The 21,685-nt window shown below is 41.7% G+C and overlaps 2 protein-coding genes across 15 annotated transcripts in view; both read left to right on the top strand.

Annotated features, from left to right (window-relative positions):
• epb41l3b (erythrocyte membrane protein band 4.1-like 3b) overlaps positions 1-8,668 on the top strand; it is a 30,585-nt gene extending 21,917 nt beyond the window's left edge. For 8 of the 14 annotated variants that reach the window (XM_044016888.1, XM_044016887.1, XM_044016891.1 and 5 more), the window contains 9 exons: positions 611-673; positions 1,034-1,723; positions 2,394-2,426; positions 2,609-2,671; positions 3,981-4,061; positions 4,910-5,008; positions 5,191-5,271; positions 5,518-5,633; positions 7,745-8,668. In XM_044016888.1, the coding sequence (XP_043872823.1) occupies positions 611-673; positions 1,034-1,723; positions 2,394-2,426; positions 2,609-2,671; positions 3,981-4,061; positions 4,910-5,008; positions 5,191-5,271; positions 5,518-5,628 (1,221 nt within the window). In that variant the 3' untranslated portion in view covers positions 5,629-5,633; positions 7,745-8,668. Of the gene's footprint in view, positions 1-610; positions 674-1,033; positions 1,724-2,393; positions 2,427-2,529; positions 2,551-2,608; positions 2,672-3,980; positions 4,062-4,909; positions 5,009-5,190; positions 5,272-5,517; positions 5,634-6,814; positions 6,863-7,744 lie in introns of those variants that run through there. The other 6 variants (XR_006358606.1, XM_044016892.1, XM_044016897.1 and 3 more) reach the window with 6 other exon arrangements.
• Positions 8,669-9,687: 1,019 nt separating this feature from the next.
• LOC122761666 (zinc finger and BTB domain-containing protein 14-like) lies at positions 9,688-11,961 on the top strand. The gene is made up of 2 exons (XM_044016901.1): positions 9,688-9,797; positions 10,518-11,961. The coding sequence occupies exon 2, from the start codon at positions 10,541-10,543 to the stop codon at positions 11,714-11,716; it is 1,176 nt and encodes a 391-aa protein (XP_043872836.1). The 5' UTR covers positions 9,688-9,797; positions 10,518-10,540; the 3' UTR covers positions 11,717-11,961.
• Positions 11,962-21,685: the final 9,724 nt, after the last annotated feature.

Below are 21,685 nucleotides of genomic sequence, written 5' to 3'. Positions count from 1 at the left end.
TTGTTGTTGTGGTTGTGATTGCTGTTGTTGTTGTTGTGATTGTGGTTGTAGCCAGAACTCTGGAGGTTTTATGAGCTTCTGTTTTAGTTGTTTAATTGTTGTTGTTGTTGTGATTGTTGTGGTTGTTGCCGGGTTTTTCTGAGCTTCTGTTTTATTTGTTGTGATTGTGTGTTTGTGATTGTGGTTGTTGCCAGAACTCTGGAGGTTTTTCTGAGCTTCTGTTTTATTTGTTGTTGTGATTGTTGTTGTTGTGGTTGTTGCCAGAGGTTTTTCTGAGCTTCTGTTTTATTAGGGTTCGAGCAACAAGGTTGCAAAAACCCTCTTGAAACTGGAAGGATTATTATTTGTTGTTGTGATTGTTGTCGTTGTTGTGGTTGTGATTGTTGTTGTTGTGGTTGTTGCCAGAACTCTGGAGGTTTTTCTGAGCTTCTGTTTTATTTGCAGTGTGTAACTGAATGTGATAAAGGAACACAGCGTTAATGAGCATCATTGACTGTAGACTCTGACCAGTAGTGGTTTTTGGACGGTCCTCTGAAGGAGCTGTGGTCCCAGATCATGTCCATTTTCTGTGTCTGTCTCAGTATGTGAGTGACTTTTGATTTTTCCACAGACTGAAGACGAGGAGCCTGCAGGAGACGAGAGGAAACAGGAGGAGGAGCCCAAAGCCACTGAGGTAAAAACTCTTTGACATTTTTGTGATTGTGGTGCTTTGAAATGTTTTCTTTTTTTTTCCATGACCTTGCTCCAAACATTTATGATATTTTTGGCTCTTCCGCCTTCACATGCCATTTTTCTCATAAATAACGGAAATAAAGTGTTTGAGAAGGGAAAACGACGTCCTTATTTGATTTCGTCATAAATTCAACTGTCTTATAACAGAAACTTAAAGCCAAGAGACTCCATCTCTGCCCCAATATTGTGGACCTCATTTGAAGTGTGTGTCGTTTTCTTGCCGTATTTTGGCTCTTTGTTTTTTTTCCCTCTGTCAATTAACTCAAACAACTCTTTACCAATAAGCCAAGTGTCTCCCCAGGCCACAGGATATCTGGTGAAGTATATGGCGGATAGTGTTGTAACGGAAGGTGCAACCTCCTCTGGGCCTCACGGGATTAGTCTATCAACCACTATGGATGATGACGTCTTCATCGATGGGACCCTCAGGGAGGCGGAAGAGAAGACGCCCGACTCCCAGGATGAGGTGTCTGAGAGGTCGATGGTGAAGATCAGCCCCGGAGCCGTCAGGCAGGAAGTGTCCCAGGCAATCACTGACAAGAAAGGGACTCTGATTATCCTGAAAGACGACACGGAGGGCAAAAACACGGCTGTCCCTGGAGAGGACACAGAAGACACCGGTTTACTGTCTGCACCTAAAGACAAAGAAACTGTTCAAGATGACATTGCTGTTGTCGTCAAAGCCCAAATGACAAATGAAGTCGAGACTCCAAGTCTGAAGATTGATATGAAACCTGATGACATGACTCCGTTTAAAGGTATGGACTCGCCCAAAAAGGCCATGGCGTCCTGGATATCGCAGGAGGTGAAGGTCGAGGCATCTGAGGTCACCTGTGTGTCTGCAAAGGAAGTCAGAGAGATGAAGACGTGCGACGGCCTGCAGCACAAAGCCCAAATATTCACCTTTGAAGAAATGGCCCATAGCAAACAGTCAAAGTCCGACCCGACTCAGAACTCACTTTTTGAATCTTCAGCTGCGTCTTTAGCCGTGGTACTGTATGAAACTTTCAAGCAACAACAAACGTATTGGCTGCAGCCCCTCTCCATGTTTCCACCACCACCACCACCACCTGCAGCCTTCCCTCCGGCAGCAGCTAAACCAGTCTAACGACAGTGTACCGAGGTGCTGTGCATGGCTAACTCCACCTCAACACTCGCCTAATGCTGCTTTGTGTTGCGTTCAGGCCCCGCTGCTGCTGCTTCTTCTTCTTCTTCTAATTCTTCTTCTTTTTGTTTTTGTTGACCGCTAAAATCATTCTCCTGCTACTGCAGCTGATGAATGAACAGAAAAACATTTGGCTCAACTGCATCATTCCTTTCTTTCCTGTTCAGTTTCCCTGACAACAGAGCCTTCATCAGAGCTTTCCCCTCCTCATCCTCCCAAATCCCCTGTTGCCTCCTCATCCCTTGAGGAGATGAAATAATGTATGGCTTTACCTGAAAAGAGATTCCACTCGTCCTAACAAACACATATTGGCCTAAACATGCAGCTCTAACCCTGCGAACATTTGTTCAACTTGAGCATTTTAATGAGCTTTCTGACGGTATTCCATACATTGAAATTAAAATCTTAGTTTTCCCACCTCCTCTTTCCCTTCACTCTTGTGTGTTCTTGTGACTTTTGACTGTCCTCTGTTTTTCTGTCTTCTTGTGTCCGTCAGTCTACGCTGGGATGGGTCCCCTCCTCCCAAAAGGTGACCGCTCCTCTCTGGTCCACAAAAAGGATCTTAAAACCCATTAAAGTATCATTCTGATTCTGTTTGTTTATGACTAACATCAGCATTTTTTCTGTCGTAGGTTTGATGTCAAACAGATTTGGTTTTTTTGGTTGTTTCGTCGTTCAGTCACCAATTCATCGTATCCTCGTTCTCCACAGACGTCGGCAGAGTCAGAGCAGAAGGAGACGGAGGCGGCGCCCGCCGAGTCAGCAGAGCCAGCGGTGAATACTGAGACCTCACTACAACACTGTGTTAGCAGAGCCTGACTGTGGAATAATAACACTTTTTACTGGCACTGCCTCAGTTTCAGAGCGTGGTCATATGTGAACGTAGCAACAACTCAAGTCTCTGTGATGACAGCACTCACACGGAGAGGGGGAGGGTGCATGTGTGGGGGAGGAGTCTCTGTGATGACAGCACTCACATGGAGAGGGGGGGAGGGTGCATGTGTGGAGGAGGATATTCATCTCAATAACACTCCCACTCTCGTTAGAGGCTGAAAGGAAGATGGAGGAGGAGAGATTTGTTTGGATGATGAATTAGTAGATTTGAGAGGGAGAAAGCAGACAGAAGCTAATGCAGTCAAGAGAGTCCAGCTTTCCCCAAAGGTGGAGTATTTCACATGGGGGTGGATGAAGATGAATCTTACACCCAGAGAAACACGACTACAGCTCAGAGGATGAAAGTGAGAGGATGAATGCAGAGGTGAAAGTGAAAGTAGAAGATGACGCTGATGAGAAGCTTTCAGAAGGGAGACATGTGACTGAAGGAGGAGGCATCTCAGGAACAAGACTGGGAGTCTGGCCCATGTGGAGTGACTGTGATCACCCACTCACCCATTCACCCACTCACCCACTCACGCGTTCACACACTCACGCGTTCAGCCATGACTCAGTCAGGAAACCCCACATCAGCTCCAGGGGCCTCAGCACCACCTCTGTCACTGATCATCAAAGAGTAAAACTTCAGCACCTCGATTTTCTTAACTCAACAGTTTGTCATTGAGCAGAAAAAACATCCCATAATACACACGTGATCGAACCCTCGTGAGAGTGAGTGACGGTACACTGTAAATAATACACACTACAATAAAACATCTGTTGACGATCTGTATTACATGACCTTTAAAGGCACTTATTACTTTTCATTTCATACCTGAAAACGTTTATTTATTTGATGTTTACGTTTGTGTTTACGTGTCTATAAATAGGGTCAAATTCTGTTTTAACACAAACATGCAACAATTTGATTATTAATGAGTTTAGTTGATTCCATGTGTTTTTCACTCATTGATGATTGTCACATGATCACATGATTGTCAATGCAACAACGATACGACCATGTCCACAGTCTAATAAGAGCGGCTCTTGTCTCATGTCACGACACTGATGTATTGCCCCGCCCTAAGCCGTACAGTCAGTGTCCATTTCATCCTAGTGTTGTTTAAAGTCCACTCTTGTATTTAATAGTGAGCTTGGCGTCGCTTTACTCCCTCATCAATATAAATGTGTCCCTCCTTTCCTCCCCCAGGGTGAACTCAGTGAGGGAGGAACCAAAGAGATACCTGTGGTTCACACCGAGACCAAAACCATCACCTATGAGGCTGCAGAGGTACAGGACCGCGTCCACACACGCACACGTACACACACACACACACATACACATCCGTCCGTGCTGCTCTGTGTTCCTCTTCCAGGTTCAAGGTTCAAGGTTCAAGGTCAAGGTTCTGCTCTGTGTTCCACGGTTGAGTCACTGTAATTAACCAGACTAACTGTGGGAAAGCCTCTGAATACCAGCTGCGTGTTTCCTCTCATCGCTGATTAAATATGACTGAATATTAGATCTTTTATAGTGTAACATCTTTTCTTTGTTTATTATAAGTCACATGTTTGTTTTTAGCTCGTCCAAAGTTCTAAATTTAGTAAACTTATTCAACATTACTCAAAGAGTGTCCGCGGGGTCTTCACAAGAATTAACAGTCGATAAATCAATTAAAAGGTATTATAAAGTCTTAATTGTGATTTCATGAGATATTTAACGTTGTCCATAGAGTTTGAATGGATTTATTATTTTTGTTAAAAACAACCATGGCCGCACGCACACACACACACACACACACACACACACACGTACACACGTAATGTTAAAGATCTTGCAACAGTGATCGTGTTTCTCCTGCCGCCAAATAATATCACACAAATCACACAAAATAAACTCCAAGATCGTCAGACATTGGAAAATGTGAGTTTGTGGACTCCTGGTTGAACATCCCTGAATGTCAGCAATGACTGAAGTCTGAGAACAACTGCTTAAAGAAGATCAACGCTGTAAAACGTGCCTTTAGTTTGATTTATTCCGTCGAGCGTTGTTCTTTTGTCTACAAGTGTTGAGTAAGTGTTGAGGTGACGACGACGATGATGATGATGATGATGATGATGATGTGGTGTGTTTCTCACCAGGTTGACAGTAATGGTGACGCAGACCCCGGCGTGCTGCTGAGCGCTCAGACCATCACGTCAGAAACCACCAGCACCACGACAACCACTCACATCACAAAGGTCAGGGTTCAAACCTTCTATACAGACACACTTTAAAACCACAATCAACACAAACGTTGATTTATTATTTATTAGCAGTTTATTTCCATGATGAAAGCGCTTTATTTGAAAGTGTGATAAAAAAAAATGACTCCAATGTTCTTTGAATAAATCGACTGAATTGTGTTGATTCTGTGGTTCAGATGGTGAAAGGAGGAATATCAGAGACGAGAATTGAGAAGAGGATTGTGATCACGGGAGACGCAGACATCGACCACGATCAGGTGTCTTCACGTTTTTATCATTTTGTCTCAATGAGCATGAACGAATAAAGTTTTTGACGTCAGTCGCCCTTCAGGAATTCCCCTCCTCCCAAAATGAGCATGTGATGTTTGAAACAAAACAGCATGAACTCTGAGATGAGAAGTGTAACTAAAGGTGAATAATTCAACATCCTCCTCCCTCCCTGCCCTTTCCCGTTCTCTGTCTCCCCCTGGTGATCCTTTCTGGCACTGCACTCCCACATATAGGCTCTGGCTCAGGCCATAAAGGAGGCTAAAGAACAGCATCCTGACATGTCAGTGACCAAAGTAGTGGTACATAAAGAGACAGAGATCACGCCAGAGGAGGGGGAGGACTGACCCAGGTAAGACCAAAGAGGCCTCAGTCCTGGTCCCGGCACTGTCCGCTTCAGTCTGGTTGAATTTAGTTGGAATGGGCTTTTTTTTTTCTGTTCTTTTCTTTTCTTTAATTTTATCTTTTCTTTTTTTCTTTTCTTTTTTTCTTTTCTGTTCTTTTCTTCCCCACATTCTCTCTGAGTTGGTGTCCACTGTCGGACACTTCCTGTTTCTGAGGTTTTTAAAGCGTCATGTTGTCGTTGTTGTCGTGGTCGTCTCAGCTGCGCTCCCTCTGCAGGGAAAAGGTCGGCTGGTGCGTGCGTGCGTGCGTGCGTGTGTGTGTGTGTGTGTGCGTGCGTGCACACAGTGGATATTACTGAGGCTTACAAACCCTTACAGTAATGCTGCTGCTAGTGTCATGCAATGTCTCACAGTTTGCTGACAACACTGCCCCCTGCTGGAAACAAGTCTAACTTGTTGTGTGGAAGTGACTGAGCCCTCATGGATTCTGCATTGTTGTGTCTACATTGTGTTTGGTCACAAAGACTCAGGCAGTGATGAGCCATGAAATTCTGGCTCAACCAGCTCCTGCTTCTCAGAATGTTCAGTCCACTGCAAACTTTAGTCAACTTTCTACTCAGAAATATCAGGTTAAATGTCAAGGCTTGTGTGTCGTACCATTTTATACTTATACCGCCAAAAGTATTCATATAATAATATGTAATACATATTTTTGTAGCTGATTAGGAATCAGTTTTAGTGTTTCTCCAATAATTCAAACAAGCTTCTTAAATTTGAATATTTTCTGGTTTTGAACTTTTGATAATTCCTGATTTCTGAAATGCAGATCATTTCCTGACATAGTGTGGACCAAACCAAAGTTTTAAAACATTAAATATTAGACTGAACGACATCAGCCTCAAACACTGGCAAATGAAACCTTTAAGTTACTGTCTAATTAATATCACATGTATGTATTTATTTAGCTTGGAGTTATCACTGTATCTCTGGGTCTCATTATTTTACTTTAGTAAAAGCTCCACTCTGTTGCGCTCGTGCTTCTGTATGTGTGTGTGCATGTGTGTGTGTGTGTGCACGTGTGTGCACGTGGCAGGGCTGGTAATAGGTCAGCATTCCTTGTGGCAGCATTTCAAACAAAACAAACCCTCACAATTGCAGCCATTTGTGTCTCAACATGTCCGTGTGTCAGGTGTGGAGCTGCATGACGGAGCCTCTCGTCGTCATTGCACCACAGCAGGTCCTTCCTTGTCTTTTCAGCACGCTTTTCTTGCTTTTCTTGGTTTTCTCGGTTTTCTCGGGCACTAAAGTGTGCAGTGTGTTTAGTTGAGGGTTGTTGCTTCAGTAGCTTCTGAGGGGAAAGATGGTGTGTTTGCAGGTGTGCGGTGAGCAGACGTGCATGTGTGTACTTGTGGGACTCACCAGATGGGAATGCTTTGTGTGTGTGTGTGTGTGTATCTATGGTGGATACACACGAGCACGCACGCACGCACGCACACACACACACGCACACACACACACACACACACTGTCCAATGTCTCTGATGTGAAAATAACTTTGTTGTTTAAATTCAGCTGATGGTGAATGTTTGACCTTCACCAGATTCTTTGTAATAATTCTGCTATAACACAAATAATTAGGCTTAAAATGATTATGTTTATCATTTATTATTATATTTATAATGAATCAATATGTAATATTTAGTGTATTTCACATAGTAAATGATGTTTATTACATTACAAGTCTAAACCTTATCACAGTGTGATGCTATTCAAACTCTAAGACAATATCTTGTCGATATGATATCAATATAGTCAAACACAAAGAACGGTTCTCTTCACTTTCTAAAAACTACCGTGATGTGTTTCATCAAAACTTCATTCCCAAAAAACCCCGATAACGCTTGTTTTCTGTGCTCTGTTCATTTGTGACACTCGCCTGTTTGAGTCATTCCTGTTTTTGTGGCCTCGTTGTGTGTTCAGTAGATTCCTGGTGTGTGTGTTGGTTGGTTTTATCGCTCTCATGTTCAGTCTTTGGCAGGATGCGCTGCAGCACTTGAAGGTACAAGATGACGTCAAAGCCTGCAGCATGCACTAACTGCTGTTTGCTCTGCTCCTGCAGGAGTAGCACTGCAGAGTGGCTCTTTCCGGGTTCAGCCTCCCACTACTCCGACATCCCAGATCTCCTCACATCACACCAGGACTCTCAGAAGACTAGAAAAGCCTCCTCACTCTCCTAATGCTGCAGCTCGCCGCCGGTCGCAACCATCACCTGCAATATAAACCAGTGCATTTAGTGCATGAGAAGGACGCAACGTCGCATTAATCCGACCGAAAATAGTACGATTTTAAAAGAAATGGTCCTTGAACCGCCTGCACGCTGAAATCCCTGTGTGCAGCATTGCTTTCACTGCCTTATGACTCTGAAGCATTTTTATGATTACTGAGAATAATTATTGTAGCAAACCTTTTATTTATGAAATAAAAAGCCATCAGTCCAGAAAGTTTTAAAATGGCCATAGGCTGTATATGTTAAAGAGAGCAGACACTATGTAACCCTCGCCTCACTCACTCCACAACCACATGACTCTCCCTCCGCGAGGTACGTCACTCACAGCCCACAACTGTACATATCAGAGCTTTCCTAAGAAAACAGCAACTTTTCTGTCACAGTCATGGTTTTTTTTAACGTCTACTTGAATTCCTTTATTTTTAATGATCATTTCAGTATGTTATTGTTTCTCATCATCTGATTCCACCACTGAAGATCTTGGCAAACGCTGAGGACTTGATGTGTCTGCGCAGGCCGGGGTTGATGATCGGCCGCAGCATGCGTCCACCAGGTGACTGTGTGACTGTGAGGAAAAAGGGTTCGGTCTGCCAAGCTCTGCCCAAAACCACATGCAAAGCCAAAAAAATAATCTGTCATCTACCCAAAACCACCCTCCTGATCCTCTGTATGCCTCCCTCGTGTTTCATTGTATCGTGAATATCGTTCATGTACAGCCATGTTTTCCTCAAACATGAAATAAAAGTGGCAAACACATTTTTTCCCTCAACTGGCTTTTTTCTCAATTCTCAAACAAGAGAAAGCTGCACTGACGCCTGAATGCACCTCTTCACTCTTAAGGTTAAATGTTGTTTTTGATTTAAATGAGTATGTTTGTGTGTCTGTATATATATATATATATATATATGTATATATACTGTATATAAACACTTGGAACAGGAGTCTCAAAGTCATGAGCTTCAGGTCTTTACAGAGTTCTCTGATGTGACAACATTAGATGTCACACAGTTTTACAAATTGGACCTTTAAAAACCATTTTATTGAGATTGTCGACAGATGCACTGAGCGATTGTCTGATATCGAACCAGAGTCTAAACTAATTACCAAGGTTACGTCATAAGCTTTGATATCTGATCTCCTGAAATTACACGTAGAAGCAGAAACTTGTGTAAGATTGAATTTTCTCATGATTAATGAGATCAGACAGATTTCATCGCCTCAGGAACATAAAGTATTGAAAATGATATAGAGTGCAATAAATGTGATGTTTGAATTTGAATTTGTTGAGTGTGACAGAAGCTTTAGATGATGAATTACTAATTAAACCAACACTAAAAAAGAAGCAGAATTTTTACTCGGTTAATGTTGAATATGACGAAGCCCCGCCCCTGCTGTGTGTGCGCGTTTCCCGCAGAGAAAAACAATAGGCAAGAGCTCCCACTCTGCTTTGTTTCATGAGGCCGGGTGATATTGGATTCATGCTGAGATCAGCCCTCCGTGTTTGGCCTGGATTTGACTTCATGTTGACAAGATGAAATACAGCATACATTCAAAACAGTTGTTTGAATTGTAACTTAACTTTCAGTCGCGCATGCATTACAAAAGATAAACAATGGTCAGTAGCGTTATATCATGATTTGTATTTCAGTAGTTGCCCATTCAGAAGGTGAAACTCTGTAAGTGCCTCCGCTGCAGCCATCGTCTCGTCTATAGACGATCTTTGTAGCGCAGTACTCTCTCCCGTGCTGTAGGTGGCAGCAGAGCAATGCGGCGCTTCCTGTGCAACCAAACAGTAACAACAAGAGGAGGAAGAGGAAAAACGACAGCTCTAGGATCGTCGTCGACTGCCTTGCGTGACAACACTGGAATCGCACTCAGGCTTCGGGTATGAACATTTTTTCTACAGTTTTCTCTCGTTTGTCGCTGCGAGCGGCGCAGAAAAGTCTCCCGCCCGCCTGTTGTTCGCCGCTCCGCCGCTGACGCGCTCTTCTTTCCGCTGTTGGAGAACTGCCGTGAACGCACCAGGAACATGCCAATGGAGGCTCGCTGACCAAAATGGCTGGGCGCAGTGAAATGTGAAATATTCCTGCTCACGTTGATCCACGAACACGCAACGCGACTGTCACGCGAACACGGCGCTGAAAACGTTTAGTGCAAGTGAAGGAAAGTGCGTGTGTCGTTTTCTGCCGCTTGTTTGTGCATTTTGATTGACATTGCCGCGGCTTTCGTCGCTCTCGGGCCTGTCGTGCGCGCGCGCGCTCGTGTGTGTGTGTGTGTGTGTGTGTGTGAGTGAGTGAGAGATTCAGGGGCTTTCTGCGTGGTTGAACTAAGTTACTGTTGTTAACTCTCTGCGTTGCTGTGCCACAGAATGTCAAATGTTACGTCGGTTACAGGTTAGTGGGTTGGTAGTTAAGTGCCCGTTGTTAATGTAATAATCAGTGACTAAAGTAACTTTTCCTTGGCTCATAACACACTAGGTGTTGCAGGTTACTTTTGTAAACTATCTGTCAAAGTGTGGTAATCCTCAGTCTGCCATAACGTCACAGAGACGTGAAAATGAAGCTCCTCCTCCTCGCTCTGATGTGTTACTGTTTCTCCTCTGCAGGATCCTCCTTATTGACCTGCAACATGTCCGACTTACTGAGATATATCGACTACGACCACAAAGCCACCTTCCTGAAAATGCTCAACCAGCAGAGGATGGAGGGTGAGCACTGTGATGTGGTGGTGGTGGTGGAGAACATCGAGTTCCGGGCTCACCGCTGTGTCCTGGCAGCCTGCAGCAACTACTTCAAAAAGCTCTTCAAGAAGCAGAGCGATGAGGATAACTCCATCGTGGAGCTGGACTTCATCCGCTCCGACATCTTTGAGGAGGTGCTCAACTACATGTACACGGCCAGGCTCGCTGTGAGGAAGAAGGACATCAATATGATGATGTCGTCTGGCCAAATCCTTGGCATTAACTTCCTGGATAACCTGTGCACACAGAAACGTGAACTAACCAACATGAAGACCCGAGAGAACCAGGCTCCGGGCGACCACGTGATGAGAGCTCAGGACGCCATCCTGAAGGAGCTGGCCATGGAGGAGGTGAGGAAGAACAGCTTCTACGACCAGGGCATGGACAGCATGGGGCCGGGAGCCTCGCATGTGACGCAGCCGCACAACTACAACACCAACATGACAAAAGATCCTCACAGCCACAACTGGGGCTCCTCCTCCTCCAGCGACATGAAGCTGGAGTATCTCCTCTATGGCCACCGCGACCACGGCTCCTGCCAGAGCACGGGCACTAAGCCCTTGGACCACAATGCCAAAAAGGAGCGTCTCCTCACTGCCAACCGTCCTTACGCCTGCGAGCACTGCCCCAAAGCCTTCACCACCTCTGCGCACCTCAAAGAGCACCTGAAGATCCACTCAGGGTTCAAGCCTCACCGCTGCGTCGTCTGCGGCAAGGCCTTCATCAGGGGGCCCGACCTCAAGAGGCACGAGAGGGTCCACAGCAACGAGCGGCCCTTCGCGTGCCAGATCTGCGAAAAGGCCTTCAAGCACAAGTCCCACCTGAAAGACCACGAGCGGCAGCACCGAGGCGAGCGGCCATTCAACTGTGGTTCCTGTGACAAAGCCTTCATCAAGGCGTCGGACCTGAAGCGCCACTGGAACACCATGCACAGCGGAAACCCCCGCAGACAGATGTCGCTGTCCCCCGCCGCCTCCTCCCACCACAGCCAGGTCGAGGCCCCTGAGCAGAGAGACTGGAAAATGGAGACTGGACCACATTCGCATAACTCTGGAGACTGTTGAGCCTGTGAATGCACCACACACACACACACACACACACACACCTACATTGACATGCAAGACACACACAACATGTAAACACAATTCATTCATCCACAACCCTGTGACAGGTTGATGATCAGCCTGGCGTCACATGGACGCGCATCAGAGTGAGTAACTAAGAGATCCTAGCATGTTCATAAGACTGTGGGGGCTGTGTTATTATTATTATTATTATTATTATTATTATTATTATTATCATTACTATTATTATTATTATTATTAGTATTATTACTATTCTAAAAAAATGAAACTATGTCAAAACAATGTTTTTCTTTCCACCTGTAAAATCATGTAAATGTTTAGTTCACTATACAATAGCTCTATTTTTCACGAAGCATCGTTGCTATGTAGACCGGGCGGGGCGTGGTTCTCATCGTCAAATAACATTATTCTCTTTTTACTTTTTATGGGGGATGTGTAACATTTAAATGTTTGTTTAACCTTGACTGGATTTTACAAAGATAAAAAGAGAGTGGGGGTGTGGGTGGGAGGGGCTAAAAAAAGCTGTTTTGTTTCCTGCATAACATTTGTTGCATCGAGTATATTCATGTGGATGTTTTTAAATGGCCGTGTTTAGTTGTATCGACTGATATTTACAGTGTAAGAGTAAAGAGTCACTTTTTTTGTTTTTTGGTTTCCACATTTGACACCAGATGATACCAAAGTCTGTGGAGACTTTCCGGCCCAAGCAACCGGGCCAACTTAGATTTACTGTTATACAGTATAACTGTCATCCAAGCTATCAACAGTTCAATGATAGATGTCTGTATATACTGTAGCGTAGTTTGTTGCACAGTTAGTCACAATAATGAATTATGCACATATAACGTTGTCCTACTCCTACACTTTGACAATAAACACCAGTTGCTGTGTTTTACTGGGTTTTCAACGTTTGCTGGTTTTTTATGTGTGTATCTCTGTAACCAAGCAATACAGCTACATTCAACATGTATATGTATTAGGGGGAATATAATCCACTGATGAATTGATTCTGAAAATAATGGTTAGTAGATATGTTTGTTGAAATGAGCAGGTATAACGTCTTTGAATGTTCTACCTCAGATTTGTGGTCATTTTACTTCATTATTATTGGTATTTTGATTTGTGGTAAAACTTAAAGTCTCTGAAGTGTCACTTCAATATCTGCCACTGGAAGGAATATCAAAATAAGACAATCAATGTGAGTTGTTTCTAGCATTTCTAAATGACAGTCCATTTTCAGCCCTATTTATTAAGTGTTGTGTCCATAAAGACTAAAATCCATATTTAACTCGTTCATCGGGAGCAAAATGAAATCTTTAAGTATCTGACAGTGATTGGAATCATTTAAAAATATCCACATATGACATTTGTGTGTTTAAGATGAGAAAATGTGCTTAAACATGACTTGACTGCATCAGTGTTGATAATAGGCTGTCAACAGTGTAAAGGTCAGAGGTCAAACACAGACACACAGGTCTGTGCTGCAAGAAAATAGTCACAACAAAGATGTAGCCATGGCAACGATAAAGTAACAAGGGCTTCATTATTTCTATGGTCCATTAAAGTAAAAGAAAAAATAAAGAAATGACAACGTCCACCTCAAATCTATCGTTTTACCCACAAAACAAATCCTGAAAATCTCCACATTTAGTTTAAGAATCAGTGTTATTATATACAGTGTTGTTAGTGGGTTATCAAATGAATGAATTATTGCAGCCCCAATAATAAGTAGTAATAGCAGTCAAATCGCAGATTGAGCTTTTTAATCATCAGAGAAAATGGTAAACAATGAATTGATTATAGTTGGAGTCATTTTCATGTTTTCCACTAGATTATATTAGATTATAACGATCGATAGATCAACTTTATTGATCCCAAAATTGAGAAATGATTGTGTTACAGCAGCAAGAACTATTACAACAACTATAAAAAAAAAAGGAGACAAAAGCAAAATATGCATCAAAAAATAAGATGTTAAAAGAACGATAGAACGACTCTGTTAATATCTGCAGCTCTGGTTTCAGTTTTGTGTCCTGCAGCCACAGATGCAGCAGCGACTCGGCCTCCGTTTGTTTAGAGGGCCGGCCTATGCAAACAATCACAGCTGCTGCCCCTCCCCCTCTTCTCTCCCCCCCATCCCTGATGACCACTGCTCAGGTCTGTTGCAGCTCTGACTCTCTTCCTTATATTTCTCACTCTCTCACTCTCTCTATCTCTGACATGAAGAACTTAACCTCTCTGTGACCTTGGAGTTTCATGAGGGTGAACACACACACACACACACACACACACACACACACACGTCCAACACGGCTGTTGTGCTTCATCCAGTGAAACTCCCTCCTCTCAGCTCTTCCTCTCCTCTCATACTCTGCACACAACACTAGATGGTGCCCTGTTCATAGTGATACTGACCTGTTGCTGCCCAGTGTGACCTGCTCGTGTTGACTGACTGACAGACAGGCAGGCAGACAGACAGACAGACAGACAGACAGACAGTGGTGCAGCAGCAGAAACAGCAGCATGGTGTATTCATGGAAACAGAGTGAAATACTCTCACATGTGCAGTGACTGCAGTGGTGTGAGAAACCATGCTCTCTTTGCACTGACACATGTATGAGGACATGATGATGATGATGATGATGATGTACATTATCTCTCTCATTATATCAGTTCTTAACGATCAACAGGGGGCAGAGTTTGATCTCCCGTAATTTGAGGTGAAATTTTTAATGAAAAAGTGAAATCAGGAGGAAAAAACTCTCTGATGTCATCAGATCTGTTTTCTACATTTCTACCGTGTGTGTGTGTGTGTGTGTGTGTGTGTTCCAGGTATTACTCGCGTTGTGGGGACCTAAATCACAGTCACAGTATGGGGACACAAATCAAGTCCCCGTAATGTAAATGACTACATTTTAAGGTGAAGACATGTTTTAATAGGGCTGGGACTTTATCGCGTTAATTACGATTAATCAATTACAGACAAATTAACGCGATATAAAAAATAATGCACTCAACAGCGCGGAACGTTGCTCATTGCACGTGTTCCCGGCCGAAATACCGACGCACAGGACACAACACGAGAGGAATGGACATCAGTGAGAAGCATGATGACATTTTAGTTTTACAATTCTACCGGAAACATGAATAAAAGTGTCACCGGAGCACTTCAGCCTCGCGCAGCTGTGTATGTGTGTGCGTGTGTGTGCGTGTGCGCGCGTGAGCAGCAGTGTCGACAAGATGACGCGGTTCAGAGTGAACATGAGTGAGTCTATATTATAATAACAATAATAATAATAATAATGATGATGACGTAATAATATATGAACTGAACAACGCATTACGTCTATTACACTTTATATAACAGTCACTGGCGAAAACAAGCAGGATGTTGTTGTTTAAGCTCATTTATGTGTCATTGATTAATTGACAAAATCCATTTAAATTGAAAAATGTTGCTTCTTGTGTCAAATATTGATACGCGATCAATCGTGATGAATGAATTGCAAAGCCTCTAATTAATTAATTAGATTCATTTTTTAATGAGTCCCACCACTAGTTTTAAGATTAGGCCGAGGTTAAGGTTGGGTTAAGGGTTGGGATTAGACCACTAGTTATGATGGTTAAGGTTAGAGTAACTCTCCAGGAAATGAATGTAAGTCACTGGTACGTGAATCTTTGTGAGGGACAAACACGTCTGGTCCTCTTTTTGGGGGTTAAGGACTGTTTTTTTTTGGGGTTAGAGTTAGAACTGATTTCAAGTTAAGAGTTAAGTATTATATTAAGTACACCTTAAAATCCACTGCTTAGCATCTTATCTATCTTATTGTATATAGTGTATTTTATAGTTTGGCTCATTGTGTATTGCAATGTCTTTCATTTCATTTCATTTTTAAATTTCATTTTCATTGCATTGTATTTTATTTTGACTTATTTTGACTTATTTTGACATATTTTTGACTTATTTGTACCGCTGCTACAATGACCCAATTTCCCCTCAGGGATAAATAAAGTTATCTATCCATCTATCTATCTACCCATCTTTCTATCTATCTATCGATCTATCCACCCACCCATCTATCCATCCATTAAGTAAGTGTGGGGATGCATTATGTGTGAGTGTCCTCAGTCAGAAGCTGTGTGAGACACTGTGTGAGACACTGTGTGAGACACTGTGTGAGACATATTTAGGATCAGGACCAGTCGTCCTCGTAGGTCCCGGCTTTGAGACTCTGGTTAAAGACAGCATTACAATAAGAAGTGAGTTAGCGTTAAGTTTCAGGTTAGTTACTAACTGGTAATGGTTAAGGTTAGTTTGTGTGTGTGTGTGTGTGTGGAGAGGGTTTGGAATACAATATGTGTGTGTGTGTGTTTGTTTGCTGTGGGATTTGTGTGACGAGGGCTTATTGTGTGTGCGTGTATGATTATGTGTGTGTGGGTGTGTATTCAAGCATGTGTCTGAGCCCATTTATATGTGTGTGCATGCATGTGTGTGTGTGCATGCATGTGTAATGACTGGGGGGGAGGGGTGGTGGAGAAGAAGAAGAAGAAGAAGAGTGTGCATTCATGCCCGCGTGTGTGTGCATGCTTGCGTGCAGTGGCTTGTGTGCATATAAACGCTATATGCATCTATTATGAGTTCTATGTATGTGTGTGTGTGTGTGTGTGTGTGTGTGTGACAGGCAGTGAGTGGAAGTGAATGTGTATCCACACGTGTACATCTATGTGTGTGGGTTGTACGTCACTGTTGTGCGAGGATGTCTGTGTGTGTCTGTCTGTGTGTGTGTGTGTGTGTCAGTCCTTATTTGTTGTTCTGTATGCATGAGTCTAGAAGTGTACATCGTCCTCACTATTTAGTGAAATGTTCGTGTCAGCAGACTGAGTTCTATGATGCAGGTATTCACTAGTGACTGTGTGTGTGTGTGTGTGTGTGTGTTCTTGTATTTACCTCTTTCTGGCATACACACTAACCTTGGAACTGGTTAAGTTTAGGGTTAAAATTGGAATTGTGGTCAGGTTAAGGTTAGGGTTAGACATTAACTGGTTATGGTTCAGGTTATTGATCGGCTGTCTAAATGAATAGAAGTCAGTCCTAAGAAGTACAGCTACACAAACCCCTGTGTGTGTGTGTGTGTGTGTGTGTGTGTGTGTATGTACATACATATATAAATGTGTGTGTGTATATGTACATACATATATAAATGTGTGTGTGTGTGTATATATGTACATACATATATAAGTGTGTGTGTGTGTATATGTACATACATATATGTGTGAGTGTGTATATATGTACATACATATATAAATGTGTGTGTGTATATATGTACATACTGTACATATATAAATGTGTGTGTGTGTATATATGTACATACATATATACATGTGTGTGTATATATGTACATACATATATAAATGTGTGTGTGTATATATGTACATACATATATAAGTGTGTGAGTGTGTATATATGTACATACATATATAAATGTGTGTGTGTATATATGTACATACTGTACATATATAAATGTGTGTGTGTGTATATATGTACATACATATATAAATGTGTGTGTATATATGTACATATATAAATGTGTGTGTGTGTATATATACGTACATACATATATAAATGTGTGTGTGTGTATATATGTACATACATATATAATGTGTGTATATATGTACATATATAAATGTGTGTGTGTGTATATATGTACATACATATATAAATGTGTGTGTATATATACGTACATACATATATAAGTGTGTGTGTGTGTGTGTATATATGTACATACATATATAAATGTGTGTGTATATACGTACATACATATATAAGTGTGTGAGTGTATATATGTACATACATATATAAATGTGTGTGTGTGTGTGTATATATGTACATACATATATAAATGTGTGAGTGTATATATGTACATACATATATAAATGTGTGTGTATATATACGTACATACATATATAAATGTGTGTGTGTCTGCCTCTACATGTCACATTATCATTACATCCTTTTTATGCGTTATATTAACGTCATTACTGTGTTCATTACTGTGAACTTTGCACTTTGCACTGTTACTCACTTCTGCCCAGTCATACTGCTCTTTACTGCTCTTTCTGTAGTGCTCTTTTTCATCTTTAATAACATTTATATACTGTGTATATATACGTTTACTGTTCACTTTAGAAAATTTTGTATGCTTGTTATGCGCCAATGACACCAGAACAAATTCCTTGTATGTGCAAATCGTACTTGGCAATAAAGCTCTTCTGATTCTGATTCTGATTCTGATATATATACGTACATACATATATAAATGTGTGTGTGTGTGTGTATATATACGTACATACATATATAAATGTGTGTGTGTGTGTGTGTATATATGTACATTCATATATAAATGTGTGAGTATATATGTACATACATATATAAATGTGTGTGTATATATATACATACATATATAAATGTGTGTGTGTGTGTGTGTATATATGTACATTCATATATAAATGTGTGAGTGTATATATGTACATACATATATAAATGTGTGTGTGTGTATATATACGCACATACATATATAAATGTGTGTGTGTGTGTGTGTATATATGTACATTCATATATAAATGTGAGTGTATATATGTACATACATATATAAATGTGTGTGTATATATATGTATATAAATGTGTGTGTGTATATATGTACATTCATATATAAATGTGTGAGTGTATATATGTACATACATATATAAATGTGTGTGTGTGTATATATACGTACATACATATATAAGTGTGTGTGTGTGTGTGTGTGTACAGTGAACACCCGGTTTCCATTAGCCTGGCCGGTGTGGTTCCCTCAGCCAGACCACGAACCTCCTGTCTCCACTCTGGCTCCACCCAGCGCTGCCACAGGCTTCCCAGAAAAGAACAGCGTCTAATTAAAAACTTTAATTACATTCATCTCATCTCTGTCTCTTTCAGTTGAATAAAACAAGTGTATACAAACAGTTCCATGTGATAAATGGGCATGAAAAGCAGAGCCAGCAGTTTTTCTGTTGTTATTGGGTTTTTTTTTTAACCCCTGAGCAGAATGGCTTTTAATCAGAGTTGTTGACATTCATGAGCCAGAGAGTCTCCTGTGATGTTGTCCTCCACTTGAGCACCATCTGGAATGTCTTTGACTCTTAAGGACTTCATGATCATCGTGCCTCTGATTTCTTATGTCCTTGTTCTGATCTCTAAGCATCTTAAAAAACATAGATCATCCACATATGTATGGATGGATTATTAGACAACAGGCCCTTCAGGCTCCGCCCTGTTACACAGCACCACCATTTCATCCAACAATGCATTTCATTTGTCTCTTTAGTTTAGAGACAGCTTTTTTTTGCCTTTTTGGTCATTTCTGCATCTTTTTGTGGTTATTTTGCATCGTCACTGTCGTCACTGTCGTCACTGTCTTTGCAGCCGCTTTGTGTTTCTTTGTTTTTCGCTTTTTCACATTCTTTCATATCTCTGTTGGTTGTGTGTCAATTTATAGTCATTCTTTTTCTCATTGTTGCATATTTGTGCTGCTTTGTCGTGGTTTAGCATCTGTTTGAGGCCCCTCTCTGTGTTTTTCTATTCATTGTGTGCCTTGTTGTTGTGTTGTGTTGTCTATTGCATTGCTTGTTTGTTATCGTCTTGCATCACAGAGGTCATTTGTCTCTGTGATACGTATTTTGTGGTAGTTTTCCAGGCTCTTTTTAGTCATTTTATTTAGTTATGTTTTGTTGTTTGTCTGTGCTGCTTAATGGGCTTGTGTTCATTTGTTCACTGTCCCGTGTGTTTTGTGTCTCTTGTGTTGTTGAAGATGTGTGTTTTTTTGTTGTATTGTGTCTGTAGATGTGAATCAGAATCAGTGTCACTTCCAAACACACATTTAACATACGTGGATATGAAATGCTGTGTCTGTGCAGATCGACATGAAGAACACATTGTAGTTCTGTGGTCTCTTTGTAGTTGTTGTTTGTCTTATTATGGTTGTTTTGTGTCTCTGCAGATGTTCTTGTCTCTCTGTAGATGTTCTTGTCTCTATAGATGTTCTTGTCTCTGTAGATATTTATGTCTCTGTAGATGTTCTTGTCTCTGCAAATGTTCTTGTCTCTGTAGATGTTCTTGTCTCTGCAAATGTTCTTGTCTCTGTAGAGATGTTCTTGTCTCTGTAGATGTTTGTGTCTCTGTAGATGTTCTTGTCTCTCTGTAGATGTTCTTGTCTCTCTAGATGTTCTTGTCTCTGTAGTGTCTCTGTAGATGTTCTTGTCTCTCTGTAGATGTTCTTGTCTCTGCAGATGTTCTTGTCTCTCTGTAGATGTTCTTGTCTCTGTAGATGTTTGTGTCTCTGTAGATGTTCTTGTCTCTCTATAGATGTTCTTGTCTCTGTAGATGTTTTGTCTCTGCAGATGTTCTTGTCTCTGTAGATGTTTTTGTCTCTGTAGATGTTCTTCTCTCTGTAGATGTTCTTGTCTCTGTAGATGTTCTTGTCTCTGTAGATGTTTTTGTCTCTGTAGATGTCTCTGTCTCTCTGTAGATGTTCTTGTCTCTGTAGATGCTTTGTTCTTTTGTGTAGATGTTTTTGTCTCTGCTGTCTGATGTTTTGTATGTCTGTGTCTCTGCAGATGTTTTTGTCTCTATATATGTCTGTGTCTCTGTAGATGTTCTTGTCTCTGTCTCTGTAGATGTCTGTGTCTGTCTCTGTGATGTTCTTGTTTGTTCTCTTAGATGTTTGTTTCTCTGTAGATGTTCTTGTCTCTGCAGATGTTTTTGTCTCTGTAGATATTTGTGTCTCTGTAGATGTATGTGTCTCTGCAGATGTTCTTGTCTCTGCAGATGTTTTTGTCTCTGTAGATGTTTGTGTCTCTGTAGATGTTTTTGTCTCTGCAGATGTTTGTGTCTCTGTAGATGTCTGTGTCTCTGCAGATGTTCTTGTCTCTGTAGATGTTCTTGTCTCTGCAGATGTTGTGTCTTGTTATGGTTGTTAAGTCATTGTTGTGTTTTGTTGTTCTGTTTCTCTATGTGTCACCTTTTCTTTGCAGTGACTCTGCATGTGTTTTAGCTTTACATATCTTTGAGACAAATCATTTTGTGTCGATCTCCAGTGGTTGTGTGTCTCTTTGTGGTAAATTTGAAGTCTTTGTAGTATTTCTCTGTCGTTTGTGTGTCATGTGCACGGTGTGAGTTGTGTCAGCTCGCTGTGTGTGGACGTACATCAGGGCCTTCAGGAGCGTCTTTAAGGAGTTTCAGGGAGTTCGGGGAGTTTCTCTCATCACCTTGAACACAGGAGCTTCTTATCAGAGCCCATAGCAGCAGGTTTATTAACTGTGACCTAGTGCGTCCTCACACAAGACCCGTCTTTGTTGAAGTGGAAGACGCTGACCTGCAGAGTCAGACTGGCGTATGTGGGTTATCGGTTCATCTCCTAAGGTCTTGGAGAGCCAGGTTGGATCACTGCGATCTGCCCGCAGGAGTCATTATTCAAGGCGGGACCAGATGTTCCAGCTGAGAGATTATCATCACATCACTCCTCAGTAAGGAGTCCAGGCCCGTTTACCATTCTGGTGCTCGACTCCTCTTATCTCCCCATCTTTGCCACCTGTCCTTTATCCTCTACCGCTCTTTTAACTTCTTCCTGTTGCCTGTCTCTCTCTCTCCTCAGTCTTTCCTAACACTAACATTTCTTCTGTTCCTTTTCCTTCTCATTTATTATCCTCCTCCACCTTCCACTATACTTTCCTTTGTTTTCCTTCTTTGCCCCAGTCTTTTCCTTTTGTCAACCCATGCCTTGTTTTCTCCACACTCCTTTCCTTTCCTTTCCTTTCCTTTCCTTTCCTTTCCTTTCCTTTCCTTTCCTCACTTCTCCTTCTGAAATATCTTCTCCTCTCCTCTATCATCTCTCGATTTTCTAATGTTTTCTA

This window comes from Solea senegalensis, unplaced genomic scaffold (genome assembly GCF_019176455.1).
Source record: "Solea senegalensis isolate Sse05_10M unplaced genomic scaffold, IFAPA_SoseM_1 scf7180000014857, whole genome shotgun sequence".
Taxonomy (NCBI): domain Eukaryota; kingdom Metazoa; phylum Chordata; class Actinopteri; order Pleuronectiformes; family Soleidae; genus Solea; species Solea senegalensis.
Note: the sequence above shows the minus strand (reverse complement) of the source record. Positions and strands in the feature narration are given on the sequence as shown.